At 34.8% G+C, this 23,458-nt stretch overlaps 1 protein-coding gene across 2 annotated transcripts; it reads right to left on the bottom strand.

The window, feature by feature from the left end:
* Nucleotides 1-319: 319 nt before the first annotated feature.
* On the bottom strand, nucleotides 320-11,150 carry LOC128990177 (glutathione S-transferase 1-like). Of its 2 annotated transcripts, none has more exons than XM_054412459.1 (6): nucleotides 10,844-11,150; nucleotides 3,684-3,826; nucleotides 2,525-2,583; nucleotides 2,193-2,334; nucleotides 1,206-1,370; nucleotides 320-645 (listed from the first exon to the last, which is right to left on the bottom strand). In XM_054412459.1, exons 1-6 carry the CDS (start codon nucleotides 11,058-11,060, stop codon nucleotides 499-501), a joined length of 873 nt encoding a protein of 290 aa, XP_054268434.1. In that variant the 5' UTR covers nucleotides 11,061-11,150; the 3' UTR covers nucleotides 320-498. The 2 variants fall into 2 exon arrangements, with proteins under 2 accessions (XP_054268434.1, XP_054268435.1); XM_054412460.1 differs by lacking the exon at nucleotides 10,844-11,150 and adding an exon at nucleotides 9,541-9,671.
* Between the last annotated feature and the right edge of the window lie 12,308 nt (nucleotides 11,151-23,458).

The raw sequence follows: 23,458 nt of genomic DNA, 5'->3' as shown, positions 1-23,458 counted from the left end.
TTGTTATGAAATCCTCTCTAATCCAAGTAAGTAAGCATTTGTAACGAGAGGTGTTGTACTGTGTACTCAAACACTTTTATTTTGTTGTAAGATAATCTAATATTTAAATGGAAGCAGGCTACTTTCCATTTGATAGATCAAGGATAACTGTGTACCTAGTTTAAAATTGTTCAGCCTTCTCAATATCCAGAAAATATTAGTGTAAATGGAATGGACATTGTGGAAGCGAAAATGGAATCCAGAAATTAGGTGAGAATTATAATCAGTTAGCTATCAAACTATTGTTTTAAAACTCTAAAACCCAAGGAAATGATTTCTTTTTGTTGTATTCAACGTGTTTTATTGAAACATGTAAACACATTTTACATTAATTTATCACATTAGTGTGTTAACATATAAACAACAACATCTAAACAATGAATGATCTAATGCATAGTGAGGAGTGAACGTATAATACTTTATGAAAGTAACAGTCGAAAGTTCCTTGACAGGAACAGCTTATGCCTTCTTGGTGAGTGCTTCGTACATCCCCTTGAACATCTGTACTCCCTTCTCATTGGCCTCTGCGTAGCCAGGAAGTGTAGACTTAGCCTTGGCTAACCATTTGGCTACGTTGGGGTACTTGCTGACGTCATAACCAACCACCTGAGAAAATACATACAAGTTGATTATTGTTGTTGTCGATTTAAATGGAGATGCTGATGCTACCTAGGTTCGTATTTTAACCCAAACATATGAGTGAAGAATGGAGTGAGATGATCTGAGAAGCGTCAACAGCCTAAGATCAGCTGTTTCATTAGCAAGGATAATCATTTATTAAGAGCACAATGGTCAAGAACAGCAGGTTCCAGTTTTGAACCAGCAAAAAGCTACTAACTTTTCTCAGGATCGATCCGGCAACCTTTTGATTACAAGGCGAGCACTGTAACCACTCAGCTATCCAGCTTAGTTTACATTACCTAATCTAAAAATTTAATTTTGAAGTTTGCTGGTTCTATTCCTAGTGGGTTTAGTTCTGAAAGAAGCCGTTTTTTCATTGGCCTCTCAATTGATGATTTTTCTTATCTAACAAAAAGTCAACGTTAGTTACAAGGTGAAAATAAAACTGTATCAAACTCTGTGAACTCAACTAGGTTCTTTTCTAAATGAAAAATAGGCTACAGATGGACCATAAAGATGGGATGTCTCCTTCAGTGTCTACTCACCTCAGCTGTACTGACGGATGCCGCCAGTGTGATGTCAGCCAGTGTGTAGTTGTCTCCGGCAGCCCACTTGCCGTCTTCCAAGTACTTGTCCAGGAATTCAAAGGCCTCGTCCAACTTCTTCTTCTTCTCATCATCGAAGGGAGCTCCTCCGAACATCACAGGGTACTGGACATTGAGTTATCATTAAAACATGAAAATGTTGATTGTGCAAGTATTTAGAGTCTTGAAAGCATCAATCAGGGTTGCTCTCATGGTATTAATTTATGTAGGTAAGTGAATATAGACAGTATACAATCAATTGTAAAAAGATTCTTACAAGAACAATGAATAATATTTTGAGTTGAGTTAAATAATAAAGGCCAGGATGTAAATGTTTATGGTACAAGCATGATAGTTTCCGTACAAGGGTTTCCTAGCGCAGGATTTCATGTGAGTAGTGTACCATAAACGCTTTCCTGGATGAATACCTTTTTGCCATACTACCAGCGACAACATTTTTACTCAGTTTTTTGCTAATAAGCCATTTCTAGACTAATAACATAAAATTATGCTTCACCTTACTTATATTGCTATGATTTTGCCACTTTGAAAACATGGACCCATATGCCTAGTTTTGGATTACCAGGCAGCAGATTTGAGCTATATTTCTTTTGTGGACTATTGTGGAATTTCACAATATTCACAATCCTAAAGCATCTTCTAGGGTAAATTAATTTTTTATATGTTCACAATTACGCTACCTACACAATGTTGTTTTTCAATCAAAGTGATTTAAACAAACTAAATATTTAGCATTGTTGCTGTGGGCAAGCATTGTTGTGTTAAAGTCCTATTGCAAAACTGACAGGTAAATTTACTGTACTCCAGCTGACTAACCGTTCCCTTTCTGAAAACAACTTTCTCTTCTACAAAGAGTACAGTAGTGTGGTGAAAATAATTAATATTTACTAAATACGTTATAGAACTAAGTCGCATAGACAAACTTACGTAGAGGTCTCCAAATCTTTGGTAAAGTGTTCCCATGTCAAAGAACAGCCTCTGGTTGACGAGTGCTCGTTTCTTGGCATCCTTGGGGTAGAGGGAGTCGTCTTTGCCGTACTTCTCAGCCAGGTAGCAGATTATGGCACGGCTGGTAGGACAAAATACAATGTTAGTTGTCTCATGATATACTTTGTGCAACACCAATTATTAGAAGGAATACAGTTCAACAATCAAGAATTAATTATTCAAATTTATGATTACAAACGGGTGAAAACAAAAAAAAAACACAATTAGATTCATATTTAAAAACTACAAAGTCCTTAAAGAATAACAATTACCTTTCATTGATGGCAAAGCCGTTGTCATCAAGTGTGGGAACATTGTGTTGTGGGTTGATCTGCAAAACAAAAACCTCCGTCAACTCAACTCTCAATCACATTATAACATAAGAGGGTTCCACCTGCCGGCTGGTTAACATGTAAACATGGTCCTACAAAATAGAACTTCGTGGCATTATTAAAGTGTTTATCGAGTTGAAATAAACTTTAAAATATTCACAAAGATCACTATGCCCTTGATGAACTGAATCTTTGTAATTGTTTCTTTTAAGTAAAATTACAAAACCATTTTGTATTTAAAACCGTAAATTAGTCGTTTTCACATGTGGTTTTAGCTTCTAAATAATAGTTAAACATTTATCCATAGCAAAGCTCTGATTTATGTCAAGAGCACAAAAAGCACATAATAATTGAAAACAAATTAGTTTAAGAATGTTGAGAGCTTGTACTGTACTGTAGAGGCATGTTTAGAAATAATTAGCACGTTTAGCCGTCATCTTGAATTTACCGGGTAAAGATATGTTTATAAATGTGTGGCGTAGGTATGTTTTGTTATTGCCTAGCATATTAAGATTCAGTAACAAAACAGAATTCAGTATCATTTAATGATTATTGCTAGGGTTCATTATTTGGCTTGTCGTTTTTATTTGTAACAACACCAAGTTAATTAAAAATGTATTAATTCAATTGTTATCAAATGATGATATAACAGTGTTAATACAGGTTTTAAATGTTTAGTCAACATTGGTTACCTGCCACATCACTGCCCAAAACCAATATGTTTGTCATTAAATGTACTGTTTTATTGTTTTTTAATTGTGGATTAAATTATCCTATTTGTGTGTCTGTTTTGCTTATGTTATGTACTGTTCCTGAATATACGACCTTCTGTTAAAGCGATTATGACATCCTTCAAACAGGCCCTGGGTTTCAAACAGCCTTGAATCCCCGCCAATGATTGTCCATGGAGGTTAATGAACCTCTACACTAGTTTAAGATAATTAGGCTGGGTTAGGATAATTTTATGGAAACAGATGAGTAGCTTTTGTGTTGTATCAAAACTGTGATTTTCTTTTAGTTGCGGCAAAAGCAATTAACACTTAAATTTTTGCAGAAGCTGGTATTTGAACCAATTTTGAAGTAGCAGTGGGTGACTTACTTTAACGAACTCTGGCTTGAGGTGTTCGCCCTTCATGAGATCCAGGTGTTTAAGGTTGAGGTCGACTCCGACTGCTTTAGCGGCCAACAGCACAGCGCGGCAAGGAGCGCTGCCAGGAGTGTAGTAGAAGTCTAGACCCATCTCTGTAGAAACATGAATGAATGAAACTCTCTTTATTGTTCTCTTTACATAATATTACAGAATATTCACGCTATATACTAACTAAATTACATTTTTTTAAATTAAACTGTTGATACTGTTTGTAAATTTATAAAAAACACACTTTCACACTTTGGAACATAATAAAGTCTGCATCCCGAGGTCAAAACCTGTGTGGGATGCATACAGTATTATGGTATTAGTGGTATGTGGGACATACAGTACGGTGTTATGATTGATTTTACAATAACAAAAAATAACAAAAGTGTTTAGTTGAGTAAATTATTTTATAATTAATTAATTAATAGTCTAGGCGAGTGGATTTTAGATAGACCTTGTGTCAAATCTGAAGGTTGTTGGTACAATTGCAAAAGGAGAGCCAATTTTCAAAGAACAAGCTACTGGTGTAAACAAACACATAAAAAAGGAAATCAGACCAAACTTATCAAATTTGTTTGTGAATACTGGGGAACAAATTTGTTTCTTTCTAACCTCTAGACAACATACCTAAGGAATGTAAAGTGATAATGTGTTTAACAAAAAATCTATTTCCTATAAATTTACGTATATTACAAACAATGCATGCTCAACCCCTAGTAGTTTATACTAATCAATGTGTGTAATAATAGGTTAAAAAACTAAATAACTAACCTACCACTGCATACTTAGCCTATGCAAACAAATCGCATCTAGCTTATTATTTAAACCCATATTTTATATTAAACACCCACATTTGAATTATTGTCATACAATACGTAATTCACTTGCAACTTCATAGGATTGTTCCAGTATTTGTAGACATCACATTTTTAAGAGAAAACATTTAAATAAATACAGTAATTAATGTTCATTGTTCATGGTTTTATTTATTTTTAAAATTAAAGTAGGATTAAATTTAAACTAAGCCAAATATCGCCTATTAGATAAAATGGAAAATATTTTCAAGACATACCTATGTTGTAAAATATTTATAATACGATACAACATTGTGACAATACTTTCAATACCAACAGTATTTACGAGGATTATGTCAATATTGGGACAGTATTACGTTGATACTCGGGATTTAAACATTAAACATGCTAAACGTATAGACTTTTTTGTCAAAGCATGAAAGACTAGATATCTTAACCTAATGAGAAGATGGTTCAAAGACAAGAAATATATACAAAAAATTGAATAAATTTCTACTTAAATTTGAAACGCAGAGAGAACATCAATGATTTTTTTTTATTTAAGTAGAAACAACAGAACTAGAACTGTACAGATGTTTGTTTATTTTTAGCAGCCCAAAGAAGACAGTTGTATAACATTTGTAAAGAGAGATATGATATCTCTTTGTTTGATCTCTGACTTACAGGGTCACCAACCCAGCCTGTGTAATTAGTCATTTCCATCAACTGTGGGAACAAAAATATCATACCTAATTACAGATAGTAATCTGGCTAATTAGAGTGGTTTGAATTTTCAACACTCTCTCTATTCAGTATAAAAGTGCACTTATTCTGTGGCTTCCAATAAACAATAATGTGGAGTGGATAGGTTTGGTGCTGTCAAAATATTGTAGCCTACATAATTTAATTTACTTTTGTGACTAAGTATTTTAATTTAGAAACTTGTCTGATTCTGATTATGCATGGCATAAAATATTACCTTTAAGCTGTTATCCGTATTTTAAAATAATGATGAAATCAAACAAAAAATCTAATTTTTATTTTCATTAAAATTTGACATGCAGACATATAGATTGTCAAATTGCAAAGCATTGTTCAATGTCGTATTTTTTTTTAATTGTAAATCAATTAAAACCTCTTTAGTCCAGTCAAGGAATGATCCAAAAGTAGGTGTAGAGTGCGTGAGCAGGTAACTAAGCGATTCCTTCAGAAACTTGTTCAGGGGGCTTAGGGTGTTAACATACCAAAAGTCCTGACTCCTAGGTGGTGAGCCAGGGGGTGGAGGGGGGGAAAAGGTATGCATTTTGGGTTTTTTGATTATATCTCGAAAACTATCAACTTTTTGTATACTATAGTAAATTATAAAATTGAAGAAGAATAAATTTTCTACAAGAAAAGTATATAATGTGTTTATTTTGGTTCAACAGATTACGAGTTATAACTTATTTAATTGATATCTTATTAAAATCTCCTTCCATAAGAAATACATGTAAATTAGTATGCGAAATGGGGCGAATCCTATCCGCCCAAAGGAAATATAAATGATATTCTGGAAATCTTGACAAAATTTCAAGTAATTTGACACTTTAATCATTAAAATTGATCCAAAATTAAGGCGAGGGCGAGGTAACAAAATGTCGAGTTTTGGTGTTTTTTTTATTGAAAATATAAAAAAAAACTTAAATCATCCCATTTTTAAACGCTCACCCTCGCTTTAATTTTTGACAAAATTTCATTATTAAAGTGTCAAATTACTGGAAATTTTGTCAAGATTTCCAGAATATCAGTTAAATTTCCTTTGGGCGGATAGGATTCGCCCCATTTCGCATACTAATTTAAATGTATTTCTTATGGAAGGAGTATTTTAATAAGATATCAATTAAATAAGTTATAACTCGTAATCTGTCGAACCAAAATAAACACATTATATACTTTTCTTGTAGAAAATTTAATCTTCTTCAATTTTATAATTTACTATAGTATACAAAAAGTTGATAGTTTTCGAGATATAATCAAAAAACCCAAAATGCGTACCTTTTCCCCCCCTTTTTCCCCCCTCCACCCCCTGGCTCACCACCTACTAGTAGGTGTCAGGACTTTTGGTATGTTAACACCCTAAGCCCCCTGAACAAGTTTCTGAATGAATCGCTTAGTTACCTGCTCACGCACTCTACACCTACTTTTGGATCATTCATTGACTGGACTACTTTTATAATTAGGGGTATAAAAAAACTATATCTAAATCCTATATATAGGTACCTACACATTTACAAAGTTAAAATATACTAAATAAATGTAGGCTACCTACAAAAAGTACAGCAACAAAACAAAAACAGATACAAACTTATTCGTTTTAACAAATAAAAACTTTGGTTTACAATTTCCAATAATTCTTTCTTACTTGATTTTGTGACATTGAGCTACGCTACATGACAAAATAAATGTGCAACACGACTATCAATACAACATTCTTTAGAAATACACTAAAAACTGAAAGTTGCATACAAGGGGGAACCAGAAAAAAATATAGTGCTCTAAAGTGCACATGTGTGATCTAAATTGCATTGTTGCGATTGCAGTTTTGTGGATTCTTTGAGAAAAAATCACATTTACCCATAATAGTAAACTGGATTGTTATATTGTTTTTATTATGAAAGTGTCGCTAAAGCTTGCTTGATATGTGTACTAAAATGTGAGTAGACTTTTGAAATCTATTCAACTCTGTGCATACTATTTATTTTCGTCTGACTCACTTTTGTCATCCTTGTCTCTATTTTTATTTTCATGTTTTGTCTTAGCATCTTTATCTGATTCAACTTTCTTAACTTCATTTTTGCCTGACTCATTTTTACCCTTGATTAAATTGTTCTCTTTCATTTCTCCCTTATCATTTTTATTTTTAACTTCTTTTTCTTCTGACTTTTCACTGTCTTTTTTACCTTTAGCACCTTTAACATCAACTTTTTCTTGAAAATTTTTTATCTTCTCATCTTTTTTATCGACTTTTATCTTTTCATTGTTGACTTTTTGATCTTGGGGTTGCTTGCCTTTGCGCATTTTATCTTGTTGATGAGTATGCTGGGACTGTTTGTTTTGCATTTTATAATCTTCGGTATACTTAACAGCTGAAATATAAAGATAGGAAATCCATAGAGTTTTACCATTGACCCTATTACGCCTACTCTGGCTATCCCGAGACAATTTTCCTGAGGCAAGAATGTTATAAAACTAAATTACTCACGAAAGACCTTAGCTAACAAACTCGTAAAGAAAACGCATAAAACAATACATTCAGACCAAAGTCAAACTTCACCTTTCGAATAACTTACGGAATAAAAAATTTTGACCGGGCACCATAGCAACTTTCTTCTACGCTTATTAGGCCTTAAAAACACATAGGCTAAGTTACAATTTTATTAATAAAAAGTTAACGCCTCAGTGATATTAGTAAATAGTCTAATAAAATAGGACTATTTGATTGAGGTGTGATAACCAATTTTGATAATTTACTCAAGATATTTTCAACAAAGGTTTTAAAAGTGATAAAAATTGTGAACATGAAATGGCGATTAAAATTGAATTCTTTGCCTACTCCAGTTACCCATGCATGCCTCAGTGTGGAAGTACACCCAGTTCTGGAGGCCACCGGGTTCGCCTCGCCTTCCGCAGTCCTTGGTCCAGCTCCTTTCACTTCTCGGTCAACGCCCTTCAAGGCTCTTGCTCTTTGTTCCCAACATGCCTATCGAGATCTGATAGCGGCACATGTTGACTAAACTGACTTTCTTGTGTATGCCAAAAAGTGGAAATACCAATATTTGCGTATAATAGTAAAAACTAAGTAATTTCAAAAATAAGTACGTAGCTAAACACATATTTTCAAATTAAAATTTTAAGGTAACAGTTATTGAATGTCTTGCAATTATTACAAAATGGGCATATTTAGTACCTTGTAATGGCATCGTAATCGCAAATAGCAAAACGGCCTTTTTTAAATGCGAGCTGCAGATCATTATTTTAATAAAAAAATTCAATTTTACCTGGTCAAGCTATTTTTTTTTTTTTTTTTTTTTTAAGAATTACTTTTATTCATATGTGGGGACATGATTTAGTCAATATTCTGTGAGTTTTTAACAACATTGTTGAATACTATTAGGGTTTGAATGTATTTGAATTACAATAAAGTTATCTTTTTCCCCTATAAACTTTTTTACATTTTATTTCAAATGATTTCTCATAGTCAATAAATGGTAGAAATTAGTCAATTCTGGTCTAGTATAATTAATTATTAAATCTACCTACAACGGTTCTCATTTCAAGAGGCAACATATTTCCTACAACATTAATATTTTACATAAAAGTTACATACAAAATAACATAGAGGCTAATTTCTAAAATAACAATCTATTCTGGGCCCTGTCAATTTCAACCTACTTACACATAATTTTAGGGCACTATTTATATTGTTTCACTTAGTCTATTGTAAGTTGGACTGTTTTTTTCCAGGATGTTGAATTAGTACATACTGATTAAAAATAATCTTTTAAAATGCAGGAATTATTTATTTAACTGTACAAGAACTGCTACTACATGCATTTACTGGTTATTTTTAGATATTAAAATACTGAACAAAAGGTAGATTTAATTTTAATTTTATATTTTCAATTTTACTGTAAGTTAGGACCTAAAATTCATGTAGGCCTATGCAATCGTTAGCTAGGCTTAGCCCAATAAGGGAATTAACTTACTTATATTGTTATATTGACTTACAATTTTTATGGACTGTTTTAAAATACAGTAATGTAGTTTGTCCAAAACAAAAAAGTTTAGGACTTAAAACTTAAATCACCAGAATCAGACCTATCCAACTTCTAACCTGTCAAACTATTGCACCTCAGTTTCTGACCTACCTTACCAAATTAAATAAAAAAAACAACAAAATTTAAATCACATCATATATTACAATTTTACAAATTAGCTTCTCTAACCTCTAAAACTTAACCAAAGAAGAACAAGAAACTACTCACTGTTAAGTTAATAAACTGGAAAACACAAAACCACAAACTAGACACACACGACAGCAACAGCAACAGTGATCAAGTCCGGCGAAGAGCGGAGTATATCAGTGGCGGAAGTTGGTAGGGGAAGGGAAGGGGTGAGCGCTCGACCAATGAGGTTCGTCCACCGCGCTTCGCCGGCCGGCAAGCGGCTGGTATGGGACACTCATTATCACTCATTATTTTTACCCTGCGTTGCGTGTGTGCTGTTGCTGTTAGCCCTACACACTCTGATTCAACCTTCAATAACTTACCTACCGGCGCCATCATGATTCATGAGGTTCCGATAAACAGATTTCTGATTGGTGCCGATTTCGTGATCCAATATTTCGTGTGCTATTGATACTTTTCCCATATCAGTCACCAACCTAATGTGCCTTTCGTGTTTTGATATTGTAAATATTGATGTAGGTAAATAAATATTGTTCGTGTTATCATACCGTACTTACCTACTAAAATATTTACAAAACTAAACATGCATGTGTTTAATGTTATTTCAGTTGGGGACTGGCGACAATATTTCTGCAATATAACACTGATAAAGTTTATGTGATCAATATTTTTGGCGAACTGTATCGGAACGCAAATCGATCGCTAAGTTTGTGATTTATTTTGACCGTACGTATTACAATTATTTAAGATTTTTAAGTGATAAAGATATAATCATTATTATTCTAAACCAAACTGCCCCAGCTTATTATATACACTCGTCTCCATTACTTGGCTTAAATTACATATTTAGTATGGTCGCCATTTCATAGGAATTAGGAAATTTCCGCTAATGCGGTTGTTTATTCCAAGCATTTTAGATTAATAAATTTAAATTTTATTTTGTTTCGTTTTTCATTTAGGTTAGCTATAAATATACGTAAATATCCCGTTGGCCGTTTACGTGTGTTGTCTAAATTCTACATTGTTGCCACACAAAGGTTCCAATAATGTGTGTTTTCGAAGGCAATACCTACGTGGAGTGGAGTCCTTATGGATGTTTTCAAATCTACGAAGCTGCTACACAAGGTCCTATGTGCAGTTTTATCTCTATGTGCCTGGTTACTTAAGTGACCTATGATTATAAAACGTGTTTATACCAAATTAATAATGTTCTCCAACGTAACTTTTAAATGGTACCGGAATTTCAGGACTCTTATTTGAGGTGTGAAGTGGGTGGAAACGATGTTTCAGTTCGGGGGTTAGCTTGAAGTATATATAATTGAACGGTATACACGAAACTTTACAATCAAGGAATATGATTTTAAAGAAGTAAAATTCATACCTGGAGGATCTTCAATTCTCAGTCCCCTCATAGATCTGTCGGTAGAACAAGGCGGACACCACCAAATACTTCTTTCTCGGAAAATTCTCCGTTCGAGATCATTCATGTGAAGACAGCGATCATGGAAATTTTGCCGACATCCCCAACAAGACACCCGCACAAACGAGGGAGTCACGACCAAGAAGGACTCACTACAACAACCACAAAATTCCGCCATGGTTTTCCTTAGGTGACAAATACTATAGGAATCTTCCTGCACCGGTAGTAGTTTTCGTGGATTTCAGTGAAACGTTTCAAACCAAACCTAGCCGTCGACTAAATGAGCCCAGTTTACATGGTAGAGGGAGTAAAGAATACGTCACCGCCTTTAACTGGCCGCCAACGCTCAGAATTACCCGAAGGTCATCGCGAGTCACATGCAACGCTGGCATCGATTGTTGCGACAGCTGATTCACTCACGATATAGGTATTGCCGGCCGGCTTGTATAAGTATAACTGTTTCCGTTGAGGTTGGAATTCAAGTTTTGTGTTGGTTATTGCAGATAATAAGACGCAAACAGTTGACTAATTTGTTAGTTAGTGACATTGCACAGGTATACTTTCATAGTAAGTTACGATTACACTAACGAAAGATAACCAAATTTCTCTACATTATGTCATCACAACAAATAGACGACAGCAACAAACCATTGGAAAAAGACTTCTGGAAAAATCTGGACATGAAAGCGTCCGAACATCTTAGTACGCTGAATGAAATGGTCGGGGCTGTTCTTAAAATCAAGGTTAAGTGTGTAAAGTTGAAACTAGAACTATGTAGATTGTACAGTCCTGAATCTCTCCAAGAATTGCTTAACCTCGAGGAGATTGAAGAGGATACAATCGAAATGAAACGTTACATGGATATGATAAAGCAGATCAAAGAGGAATCTCTTTTACCAGCAAGTGAAAGTGATAGCCAAGGTATTGACTTGTAAAAAACGAATAACGGTGCAATTTAGGGCCTACTCATTATTTAGAATTTTGTTGTTGTTTTGTTCAATGAGGCTTAGCCTAATAAGTTAGTAGGCTAGGCTATTGAGTTTCGTGAACGATTTTAGTGTATTTAGGCTTGTTTAGTATTCGTGGCTTGTTTTGAACCAGGTACAAAATAAGACAACTTACTCAGCTCCAATAATAAAAATAATATGTTAGGCCTACCGTATTTTAAGATTTTAATTGTTTTGAGTAAGTTAAGTTGCCGTTTCAGTTGTGGATTTTTAATAACTTAGGCCTAACTTATTAAGTACACTATACATTAAGTTAGGTTAGCCCTATATGTAGGATTCTTTAATAGACTAACTTTCAAAATGTGCTTTCTAACTTAAGACTACGGCATCGTTATCTTATAAAATAGCAAACAATAAGGTGGTGTTCTCTTAATATAGGCTAAGTTAGGCCTGATAAGTTAACTAGTGTAACTAACTATGTTTTATATGATGCTTAGTTAAGAAAATTACGTTGAAACAATTAAACACATCTTTGTAAATTTGTTATTGATTTACCTACCCAATTTCTTGATATTTAGCCTAGGCTACATGTTATCATGAGCTATTCTTACTTTGACAGGCAGTTTAGGTTATGTTATCAACCAAGCTGGTAGTGTAAGGTCGGCTAATTAGCCTAAAAGCGCTCGTTATTTGCTTGATTGCAAACATTTAACAATGAAGCGAGGTTTGCTTGTTAGCGAGTAGTAAGAAGAAAGCAATTATTATGTAATCATATTTTATTACGATGAGATTATACAGTTTCCTTTATCATATATTTTCTCCAGAATAGCACACCTAACTTATGTATTTTCCTTCCACCATGAATCTCCACCGTTCAATAATCTTACACTTATGCAACTTATGCCTAAAATAATTTGTAGATAGCCTAGATAAATTTATTAGGCCATATTGAAATTGAGTATAAACTAACTTTACGAGTTTGTATATGCATTTTGCCTTTATATGCCCTATTAAAATATCTCACTAAGCATAAATTGTCCAAAAAAGTGCTATTTGGGCTTAGTTAGCCCTTTTTCCTATTATTATGGTTAGCCTTATTATAATAGGTAATCCATATGGTGAATACAGTACTAAACTTAAAGGTTAATAGCGAATAGTCACTTGCCACGCAAACCTCTGAATAACTTACATAACTAGGTGTAAGATTACATGACATCATGTCGTGATGTGGCATGTAGCCTACACTGGTGCCTAATTAATGCATCATACCATCATTTAGCTGACAGTTTTGGCTAATGGTTGGTTGAACATAGAGTACTTTACGCTATAGTTTGGTTTGATTGTTGTCTATCAATGGAATTGTGTTATAGCAAAGATTTCACATGCTACGTAATCTTTGGTTATGGTACCGGTAACCGCAAAAATACATAACTTAACCTGCTTAAACCTAAAACTAGCTCTACATAGTCTAGATCATATTTTGTCCATGCATGTCACATCCAGCAACGGGGAGGCAAAGCACAAGTCTTCTTAAATGATTCTAGTATAACGTTTATCTTGACTTCAGGATATACCAATTAAAAAAAGTCGTTGGCCCTGTGATGAAAAATGCACGGATAAAAGAAAATCCTGTATCTGTTATAATTATAAATAAGTCAACGCCAATTAACAATTAAATTAATACCACTTTAGCGATACCCCAGATGTGTTCCCCCCCAAGATTATACCAAAAATTTAAGTTAAATAGGCTTGATGCATTAAAGAATTATTTTTCGTTTTGGCGGCAAAAACCGAAACAACGAAAAATATTAAAAATAAAGCAGGACAATCAATGAAAAAACCATTAGATTACTTATTCAAGAAACCTACATGACTGAACAAGATGTTGAACACGAAACCAGCGATTTATTCATTAAAGATTGCATAAAAATAAGACGTTCCACGACAATACTACATTATATTATCCTTATGAATGTTTTAAGAATGATACGATGGGTGAAGAGAAAGTAGTAGGCCCTATAAAGTTTATATCATTTGTGGATATATAAAAGTGTACACAACACATGCGTAGTTTAAACTATAAAATGTGGCTATTCTTTATGCAAAGCTAATTTTAGAGATGAATAAGGAATGAGGAAACGAAGGGTGGATAATAACCTATGAATAATACCGACCGCTAATGCCAAAGTCACGCCTTATTAATTAACCTTTGCAGTTAGCATTTTCTAGTACAATCCAGCCTTCGTCTTGCGCAACAATTGCGACAGCCTCAAATTTATAGTTTATTTTCCATTCATCATTCGAAATATTTCCTTTGTACAATACAGCTCATGACGGAGGAATGAAAAGGGAAAAACTACACCTACATAAAAGACAATAAATCAAATCTAGAAATGGAATGATGGTAGAAAGTTACAAAACTTGTTACATGACGAACATAACCTCGAAATCGACCCTTTTCTCAGTGATTAATGACTTGGTTTACAAAGGGGTCTATGATCTATTGACAAATCCCATTTTTGAATATCGATTTTACCACAAAACACTTTGACACATTGTCGGCAGTTAGTAAGTGGGTTTGGAAACTGATAGATGACTAGGTAAATGATTCATTGACCGATCGACCGCTGGAGTAAAGGCGTAGAATGTTCTAGTTAGTAGTTCTAGCTTTTACACGCCTTTGGAACACCCGGTGACCTTGAGATGTTCATGGTCACTCCGTCGTACTACTCGTACATTCATCGGCAAATGAAGTTCCGCATTGGCATGTTAGAACATGATTACCATATTGAAATGAGGATAAATGCGCTGTAAAATGGTTGTGAAAACAATGTAAATTTGAAAATGAATTACAATACGAATACTTATTTGTGCAAATAGTGGGCAAAGGCAATTTCCACTTGTGTTACACATTTTAATTTTACGTGCACAATGAAAGCACGCTGTTTTGTGTTGTTTCGTTTGGTTGGAATACTGGTGTGCAACAAATTAAAAACTGTGCTACGAAGTAAAAACGTGTGTTGCAAAGTAAGTAAATGCAGCAATTAGCAACTTTCTGTACTATAATCAGTGCAAGGAAGCCCACTTTGTCAGGTTACTGTAGGAAATATATCTTAATACATAACCAATTAGTAATTATTAAATAAAATGATTTGTTTATTCAATTTTTACCCTCCACAACCAGTAAATTAATCAAGAGGACGTGCTGAGCGTTCTTATATCTATAATAGTCCTTATCGTAATTGGGTGTAAATAAACGAAATTCAAGAATAAAAATTGTGATTTTCAGACCAAAAAAGACAATAGACAATAGACAAAATCTTTATTGAAATATTCCTAGAGAACATTCATGCGTCAGGAACATAAAATGTACAGTATGTACGTAAAGTATTACAGTAATTTGCAATTACAATTAGAATTTTTTTCTTTTTTTCTTCTTTTTTTCATGGTAGCTTATTGTTTAAGAATTCATCCTTTAGAGTAGAACGGCCGGTCCATAAGCCATGTTGTCAGGTGCTTCTTGAGCAGATTGGGTTGTTCTCTCTTGAGGTGCTCTGGTAGGTTGTTAAAGTACAGAGCACCTTTGTAGGATGGTTTCTTCTCGTACAGACTCAGATGGTGTTGTGGGAGGGAAACATTGGCGGCATGTCGTGTGTTGTGCTGGTGTATGTCTCTGTGTCTTGGCTGGGCTGTTTTAGTGGTGTGGACAATGACTTCTCTTATGTAGAGTGAAATTGATGTGAGAATTTTAAGGTTCTTGAAGGCTTCTCGGCAACTGTCTCTGTAGTTCAGGTCGGCAAGGCATCTAATTGCTCTTTTTTGTTTTAAGAGTACTCTTTCCATGTTGCCTTTTGATGTTCCACCCCAAGTCGCAATGCCATATCTGAGGTGGGACTCGAATAGAGCTAAATATGCAACTTTGGCTACTTCTGGGCTGCAAGCTTGCTTGATCCTACGTATAACGTAGAGACTTGAACTTAACTTTTTGCAGAGCTGGTCTATGTGGGGTTTCCATGATAGCTTGGAGTCAATTATGATGCCTAGGTATTTTGTGTTTGTAGTCCCGGTATTGTAATGTCTGTGTTGTTGCGTTTAGTGGTAAAAGTCATTTGAACGGTTTTGCTTTCGTTTAGAACTAGGTCGTTGGAGGTACAGTATTGCTTTGTTCTCTGGAGTTGTGTGTTGGTTTTCTCTTCCAGATTTTCCATTGTTTTGACCTTTTTAAGAATCAGATTTGGACCACCTTTTTGCCACAGACAAGATGTTAGATGACAGCCAATACCAATCAGTAATTTCCTAACGACCTTTCTGTGAAAGAAGCAGCTACCGTTCTAATATAACTTACTACAGTAGCTGTACCCACGGGCTTTGCCCCGTTTAACTTCATAAGTGAGCTCGTTCGCATAGCTCAATCACATCCTGGTTGAAGTTCGTTCGCTACGCTCACTCACTTTTAGTTTGGAGCTCGTTCGCTGTGCTCACTTGCCTTCAGGTTAGCTCGTTCACTACGCTAACTCGCCTCCAGGTTGAAGTTCGTTCGCTACGCTCACTCACCTTTTGGTTGCAAATTAGCTGTTGTCATAAATGTAAAAGAAATAATAGTGCTGCACCCTGTTGGTAATCCTTGTAACTTTAATGCTATTGAACATCATAGAACAGAACCAACTTGTTTAGTTGAGACAGCTGTTAAGATTCATTAATTCCATTTAAATATGAGTACTCATAAGGTTAACATGGGAAACTCCAGAGCCACTGGGGCGGAGCCCGAGAGTCCGATCAGAATAAAAACAACTTTGTTTCCTTGTTTAATGCCTAAAGAATCAGTGTACCAAATTTCAGCCTCCTAAATCCTCCTAGGTAAATGGGAAGTGGGAGAATTAGTGATGAGTGAGTGAGTCAGTCAGTCAGTCAGTGAGGGCTTTGCCTTTTATGTATAACTTATTATTCCAGACTAGCCTAACAAATCCTAACTGGATAAATAATTATCATTATTTGGTATTCAGCAATAAACCTGATTCAGTAGAACCATTTCATGGTGTTAATGCTAGATAGTAAGATTGATTAGATTTTACTATGTAATCTTTGATTTTACTAAATAAAAGAGATGAAAAACAATTGATGGTTTATTAACATGGTTGAGATCAAAACTGATAAAATGTAAACAAGTAAGTAAATAGATCATAACAATTAATAAGACATATGATTTTATCCTCAAATGGCAGACAGTAGAGAGTATACATAGAGAACTTCTAACACATGGTAAATTAAAAAAAACAAGTATTTTTCTGTATACTCTCTGTTTCCGTTAGTGGTATGATGCTCTTGCGGTAGAGTTTATCTTCTACCCTATGGTGTCTCCTGTCTCCGCCATATACGGAGCGTCGCCGCGGCCCTGCCCTGCAAGTAGACTGCAGGAACTTATCTATCAACCTTGCCAGGAATGTGGGCAGAACCTGGTCTAGGCTACAAGGCTGCTGGTCTGGTCTGGAGTTTTACGACTTCCTAATGAACCCCATTTGCTCAGTCTGCAGTTCAACCACCTAATGTAGATGACATAAAATTAGCTACGTGTTTTTGAGTCATCAGAGAAATATTTTTGAATACTTTATCTTATGTACCGTGTACCGTATGTAATAGCTTTGTTGGGTTTGGTTTGGATTGTTTTCCTTTCAGAAATCTACCAAAAAGACAACCATATAATTCCCTTCGTGATAAAATTGCTTTTTCAAAGGTTTCTCCAGTTTCCAACAATCAGTTTATGCAACACTACTGCGATGATGCCATCTACAATTCCGAACGTAGCTAGGTACCAACGGGTGCGACTATACTGGTATTGTTGCCTAGTAGCATTGACTATAGAATATGTTAAAGTTAGTAGATACTAGGCAATCAGGTTGATATTTGATGCTCATATATTTTTTGGGGTTGACCACTTCCCTTGCTTCTAACATTAGTTTTTAAAATAGTTACACAAAACAACATTACAAAACGGGATTTTTGTTGGAGTAAATAGCAACTATGCCAAAGGCCATGTCACACCGACATCCGCCGCGGGAGTACCGCGCGCGGATGTTTTTCCTCGAGCCATGTCACACCAAAAGTTCGCGTCCGCGGCGGGAGTTTTGACATGAGTTCATTACAATTCGTTTTACATAAGAAAAAGAAACTCATCTTACCTGTTTAGTATGCCATGTAAATTTGCAGGTTTTAAGTAAAGTGTTTAAGAAGCAATTGAATGTTTATTAATTTGTTAGTGTAGGGCTACTTAAAAAAGTGAATAACTATTTTTTAAATTTAATTTAGACCTTGTGTTTGAAGCATTTTAAATATGGTTGTGGATAAATTATCCACTTTCAGCTTTTGAACGTTATTTTTCGCTACACTACAAAGACTATTTACTTTTTAAATAAAAACATATGACCATTTCAAAACTAATGTAATTTTTTGCTAAGCCTTCTATTATTGATTGTAAAGTTTTGGTTGTTGCTAATCGAAAAGGTTGATGAAACAATAAAAAAATTGTTTACGTCGGCAATATAAAAATGTTCATGGGAAACATTAAATGTTTACCGTACACATTATTTTTGCATGGTAAACAAATATGATTTTTTTCTGGTGATAAACATAATTACGAAAATAATACAAAACAACATAGACTACATCATCAAACAAAAGAAACATGTTAAATTTAATTTAAAACTGTAATAAACTGTATTACTTTTAAACTTTAAATAGCTTGGGCATTCGAAATGCCCCTTTGCGCATGCGCTAGACAAAACTCCCGCCGCGGTAGTCTAAAAAAATCGCTCAGCAGGCGGACGTGGCGGACACTACCGCACGCCCGCGGGCGCGCGGTAGTGCGGTGTGACTTGGCACATTTGATAACATGGTCAGCGATTTTTCAAAATTCGCTCCCACCGCGGGAGCGAGCTCGGTGTGACTTGGCCTTTAATGATCGTGAAGGAGACAGGAAATGCAATGTCCCTGAAACTGCATCGAGTCATCAACGATGTAACGTTGCGTGTAATAGATTATTGCGCCACTGTCACAGTTGTCACAGTATATTTTGTGTTAGGCATAATATGATGGACCAGTCACATGTATTACAACATATCTGAGATCAACTGACCCGTTAGTTATTTAATACACCCGCCGAAGCAAACCTGCCGATTAAGTGAATTCCCATGTGTCTGAATTGATTTTCAATTAAATCTATTTAAATGTTCGTTTAACGAGTACCTAGGTTTGCTGCTACAAGGAAACTAATAAAGTGTGTTTTTTAGTAAAATATTAATAGCTAAGTCTAAGACAAATAAATCTGTCAAGTTTGATCAAAATATACCCATAAACAAGCAAACTACATTTTACAATGTTCTCCATAAGAATCAAATAGGAATTATAAATTTACAATTTTTGGAATTTTCTCCGCTACCAATAACCGTACAAAAACACTTTGATATACACAATTATTTATTTTTTAATCTCTTAAAAAATCTTTATAGAGAAATTGGGAAATTTTGTATTTTGAGAGTCAAAAGTGAGAAACCCCTATTTTTACCCCATATAACGCTCCGTAAAACCCCGTTCCCATGGTCCGATCATGCTGGTTAGCATAATCATTCAAGTTTATACCGCCTTGCACCTGTAAACCAAATTTCATCAAAATCGGAAAAAAAATTACTCAAGTTACACAAGTTTAACCGTAACTAAGTTAAATTAGTTAAGTTAATATTATATACACACACATATATATATATAAATAAATTTGAACGAATAGTGGCTCTGGTGACATCAAAATGAAAAAGTAAATCGGTTCTGGGCCTAGGTCTTACCGTGCCATACCTACGATAAAAGCAACTTCCCTATAGGGAAATTTGCTAAAATCTTGTAAAAACAAAAATTATTTATGAAAACATAGGTTCTGTAATCACAGAGTCTATCTAAATCTGTAATACCAGTTCGTATCTCTTTATTTAGGTTGAAGAGTCTAGACTAATTCGGTTATCTAGACTAGAGGGCAATAGTTCACTTATGAACCTCTTTCGAACAGCCTCACAGTCAAATATGAATCAAGGGCTTCTTCCTATTGAATCTCCAAAACACCTACATCAACACGTTAATTAAATAAGACTACCCGAAGATTACAACAATTCCATGTGCGCTACTGTAAAATAGTATACAGTGTAAAATAGTAATAGTAGATGAAACACTACTATAAGTGTCTCTTTTTCGAAAAAAATATTGTTAACCTATGTGAAGCCAAGGTCGAAAAATGAGCTAGGGCTAAAATAAGGCATAGTTGTCTTGTGTGATGAATTAAGCAAAACTGGCAGATAGCTGATGTCCTTGATTCCAGTTGGTTTGTTGAAACTTTTAGGAATAATATGCTGTAATATAACAGGAAATAACATTCACTAGACAACAAAAACTGCGGTTGGTGAAAATAGCAACTATCATGATAGGTGTGAAGGTCACAACCGATACAATGTCCTTGGAACTACATTGTGCCGGTGTGTCACACGATTAGTCTACACTGTGTCATTGTCATTGTGTCACAACATCACTGTGTCATCGAATCAGTGAATTTGCAGTGAAAACTAGGAAAAGCAATGGTTTAAGTAGCCCTAAATTGACTATAAGCAGTGGCGAGGGCAAAGAACTCGGTTCTTTTAGAAGAGGGAGATTCGGACAGTTTTTTCTCTTCCTAAACACCAACCAATGATGTAGAAATTATTAAAACACTTTTACCGAAACCCCGGTCTGACAGGCCCACGGGAATTTTTACAAACACATGTTGGCAACACTGTTTACTTATGGGATTCAATATTCCCAATACCTTCCCCCCTTTTCCTCCCCTACCTGTTGATATATTATTTGTTCATATTGCGTGGGTGCCATGACCTTGACAGGTTGTCTGTTCATAACATGCCCGTCTCAGAAGCCCAGCGTTAGTGTATTAGTGTATTTTAAAGCGGGGTCTCACAGACCCAGGGTTTCGGTTTGTGTGTTTTAAGCGGGGTCCATTATTTTCAAATGGGGTCTCACAGACCGGGGGTTTCGGTTAGCGTCGACCTGGGTAGGGTTTCGGTATTAGTAGTGCATTTAAAAGTCTAACTAACCCATATTATTTACATATTATTTATTATCTAGCTGATGTACCCGTGCTTCGCAACGGGAAAATGTACTATACAGCTTATCAAAATTTATAAACAAAAGCCATCTAGTTTTTACAAAAAGTATGACCCACATTGTAATTAATTGTCCTACTGATATCAAAACACAATTTTCATAACTTATGGTTATAGAATCTTTCTTTATTTCCATAATCAATGGCATAAATGAACCTACCACATAGTTGTGCAACATATTTAATTAATACTCCATATTTAATTAATACATATATAATTAATACTTTGTTTGGATCAGCGGTCTAAAATTACTAAATCAGCATTTATCAGTTCTGACTGTTTACATTAAAATGTCAACGCAAAGGTAAGCAAAGTGTGTGAATTTCACATGCTTCCGTGGAGACCAATTAATATTTAATTTTGGAAACCTAACATCAAAACTTTGGACATCCAAGGGGCGTAGCCCGAGAGGAACTCAGGGAAGTGAATAGTTCTAAGACGGTTGTGTCCTGATTGCGAACAGTCCAGATTGCGAACAAGGGTAAAATCGTCCAGACTGCGAACACCTCAAAAATGCTGTGGACTACCTGAACATGAGTCGTCCAGACTGCGAACATATATTTTGGAATCTGTAAAGATGGTTTAGTAGCTGTTGTTGAACGTGAGTTTTAATTGCTTGTTGAGTTGGGAATGTGATTGAATGATTGATGTCGTAATGTGTAATGCATATACATGTTATTTCGGATGTAAGATGTATGTAAGTATGGTATTTATTTTAGTTGCTATTTAAATTGCTCGTTGACGATGTTTTTTTAGGTAATTATTGAGTTTGGAATGTGATATTGGCAAATGCATGATATTTCGGCTAATTATGTTAAACTATAGTCAGTTTCTCTTATCTTAATATGTGAGGCTATTTTTGTGAACAAAACTTCTCCGTTATTTCTGGACCGATTTTAACGTTTGAGGTGTCAAATAATTTGTCTCAATTTGTAGTACTGTATTGCATAAAGGTTTTATAACTAAAAAACTCTTACCCTTAAGGGCACGAGACGCTATCAAAGGTCGCATCTTCCCCATAAGAATTACATTGAAAACAAATTTTAAAACAAAAACAACTGTATATAAAAAGAAACTCACCAGCTTTTTGGGAGTAAATATTGATGTTTGTAATATTTATGAGGTAATAGACAAATCTAAACAGTCAATCAGTTTTGTTGGAAGAACAGACAATTTCTTGAGTTTAAAGGAGAAATGTTGAAAATAGGAGGAGGAGACAATTAATAGGAAATCTTATACGAATAAGAAGAGTAGAGGAGAGGCCTGGTCTCGAAGTAAGGAATCCAGGTACACACTCACTTGGGGAGATGAATCATTTTTGTCAGTTATGCTAAGCAACTTAAAAACATGAAGAATATACAACAGATGTTGTCACAGTGATAAAGTAAACCTACCTAAAGTCCGATCAAATAAATACATGCAAGAAATGTTTACTGGTTAAAAGCTTTAAGTCGGGAAACATTTGTAGAAAACACTAAAAATTAAGGCCGGGTCCAAAAAAATGCTAAAATACAAGAAGCGTTTATTATTTCAAAGAGCTATTTAATAGCGTGAGTATTACAATTAGTCACATAAGTATTTAGTCGGGTCTTTTAAACTCATCGAAAATTATTACTGTTATTACTGTAGTTTTAAAATAACTTCTGTACCTATAATTCCGGCACTTGACAGTTGCTCGATTTCGAGCAACAGGTACCCTAGTTCATATGAAATGATTGTTTTATTTCTTTTACTCTGAGATTGTTTAGTAGTTGCTTGTTCAAGTCAAACATATTATAGTTAATTTTAAATAAACAGCCAGTAAATACCTATTATCAGAACGAATTTGTGAGTCTGGAAGAATCTGTCTGTTAATAAGGGGCTTTACCTATAATTATACTACGTCTCATAAAGATATGTGTCTTCAAGAACATTCATCCTTTCCATTATGTATATTACCAGTCTTAAGTTGTGATTTAAGCTAAATCATTCTGTTAAGGGTTTCTATGAAAGGGTTGAAAACCCCGACCACTCAAAATGTGTTCGCAATCAGGAATCCTCCCCACCCCACGGACGACCCCCTCCACCTCGTAGACCCAAACATGTTCGCAGTCTGGACTGTTCGCAATCAGGACTGTTCGCAATCAGGAGGACACCTCTACGACATCCCTAGGTATGAGGACAATCTTTGTGCTTTCTTTGTGCTTAATTTGGGCTGTGTCGGTTTAGTATTTTAGTCGAGCCGACAGCCCGGACAGACAGACGACAGGGACAGACACTACCTCAATTTGATATAGATACCTAGATATTTAGATAGATAGATAGATAGATAGATACTAAGATACTGGAGATATATAAAAAATTAGATATTGAACCTTTTCTCAAGAAAAAAATTCAATTTTCCTCATCTGAAATAAACTTCAGGTGGCATTGACTCTACCCACTCCTCATCATAAGGCTTA

Source organism: Macrosteles quadrilineatus, unplaced genomic scaffold, assembly GCF_028750875.1.
Source record: "Macrosteles quadrilineatus isolate MER2022 unplaced genomic scaffold, UCM_ALF_1.0 Scaffold_3__2_contigs__length_128488019, whole genome shotgun sequence".
Lineage (NCBI taxonomy): Eukaryota > Metazoa > Arthropoda > Insecta > Hemiptera > Cicadellidae > Macrosteles > Macrosteles quadrilineatus.
This window is presented reverse-complemented; position numbering and strand designations above follow the sequence as displayed.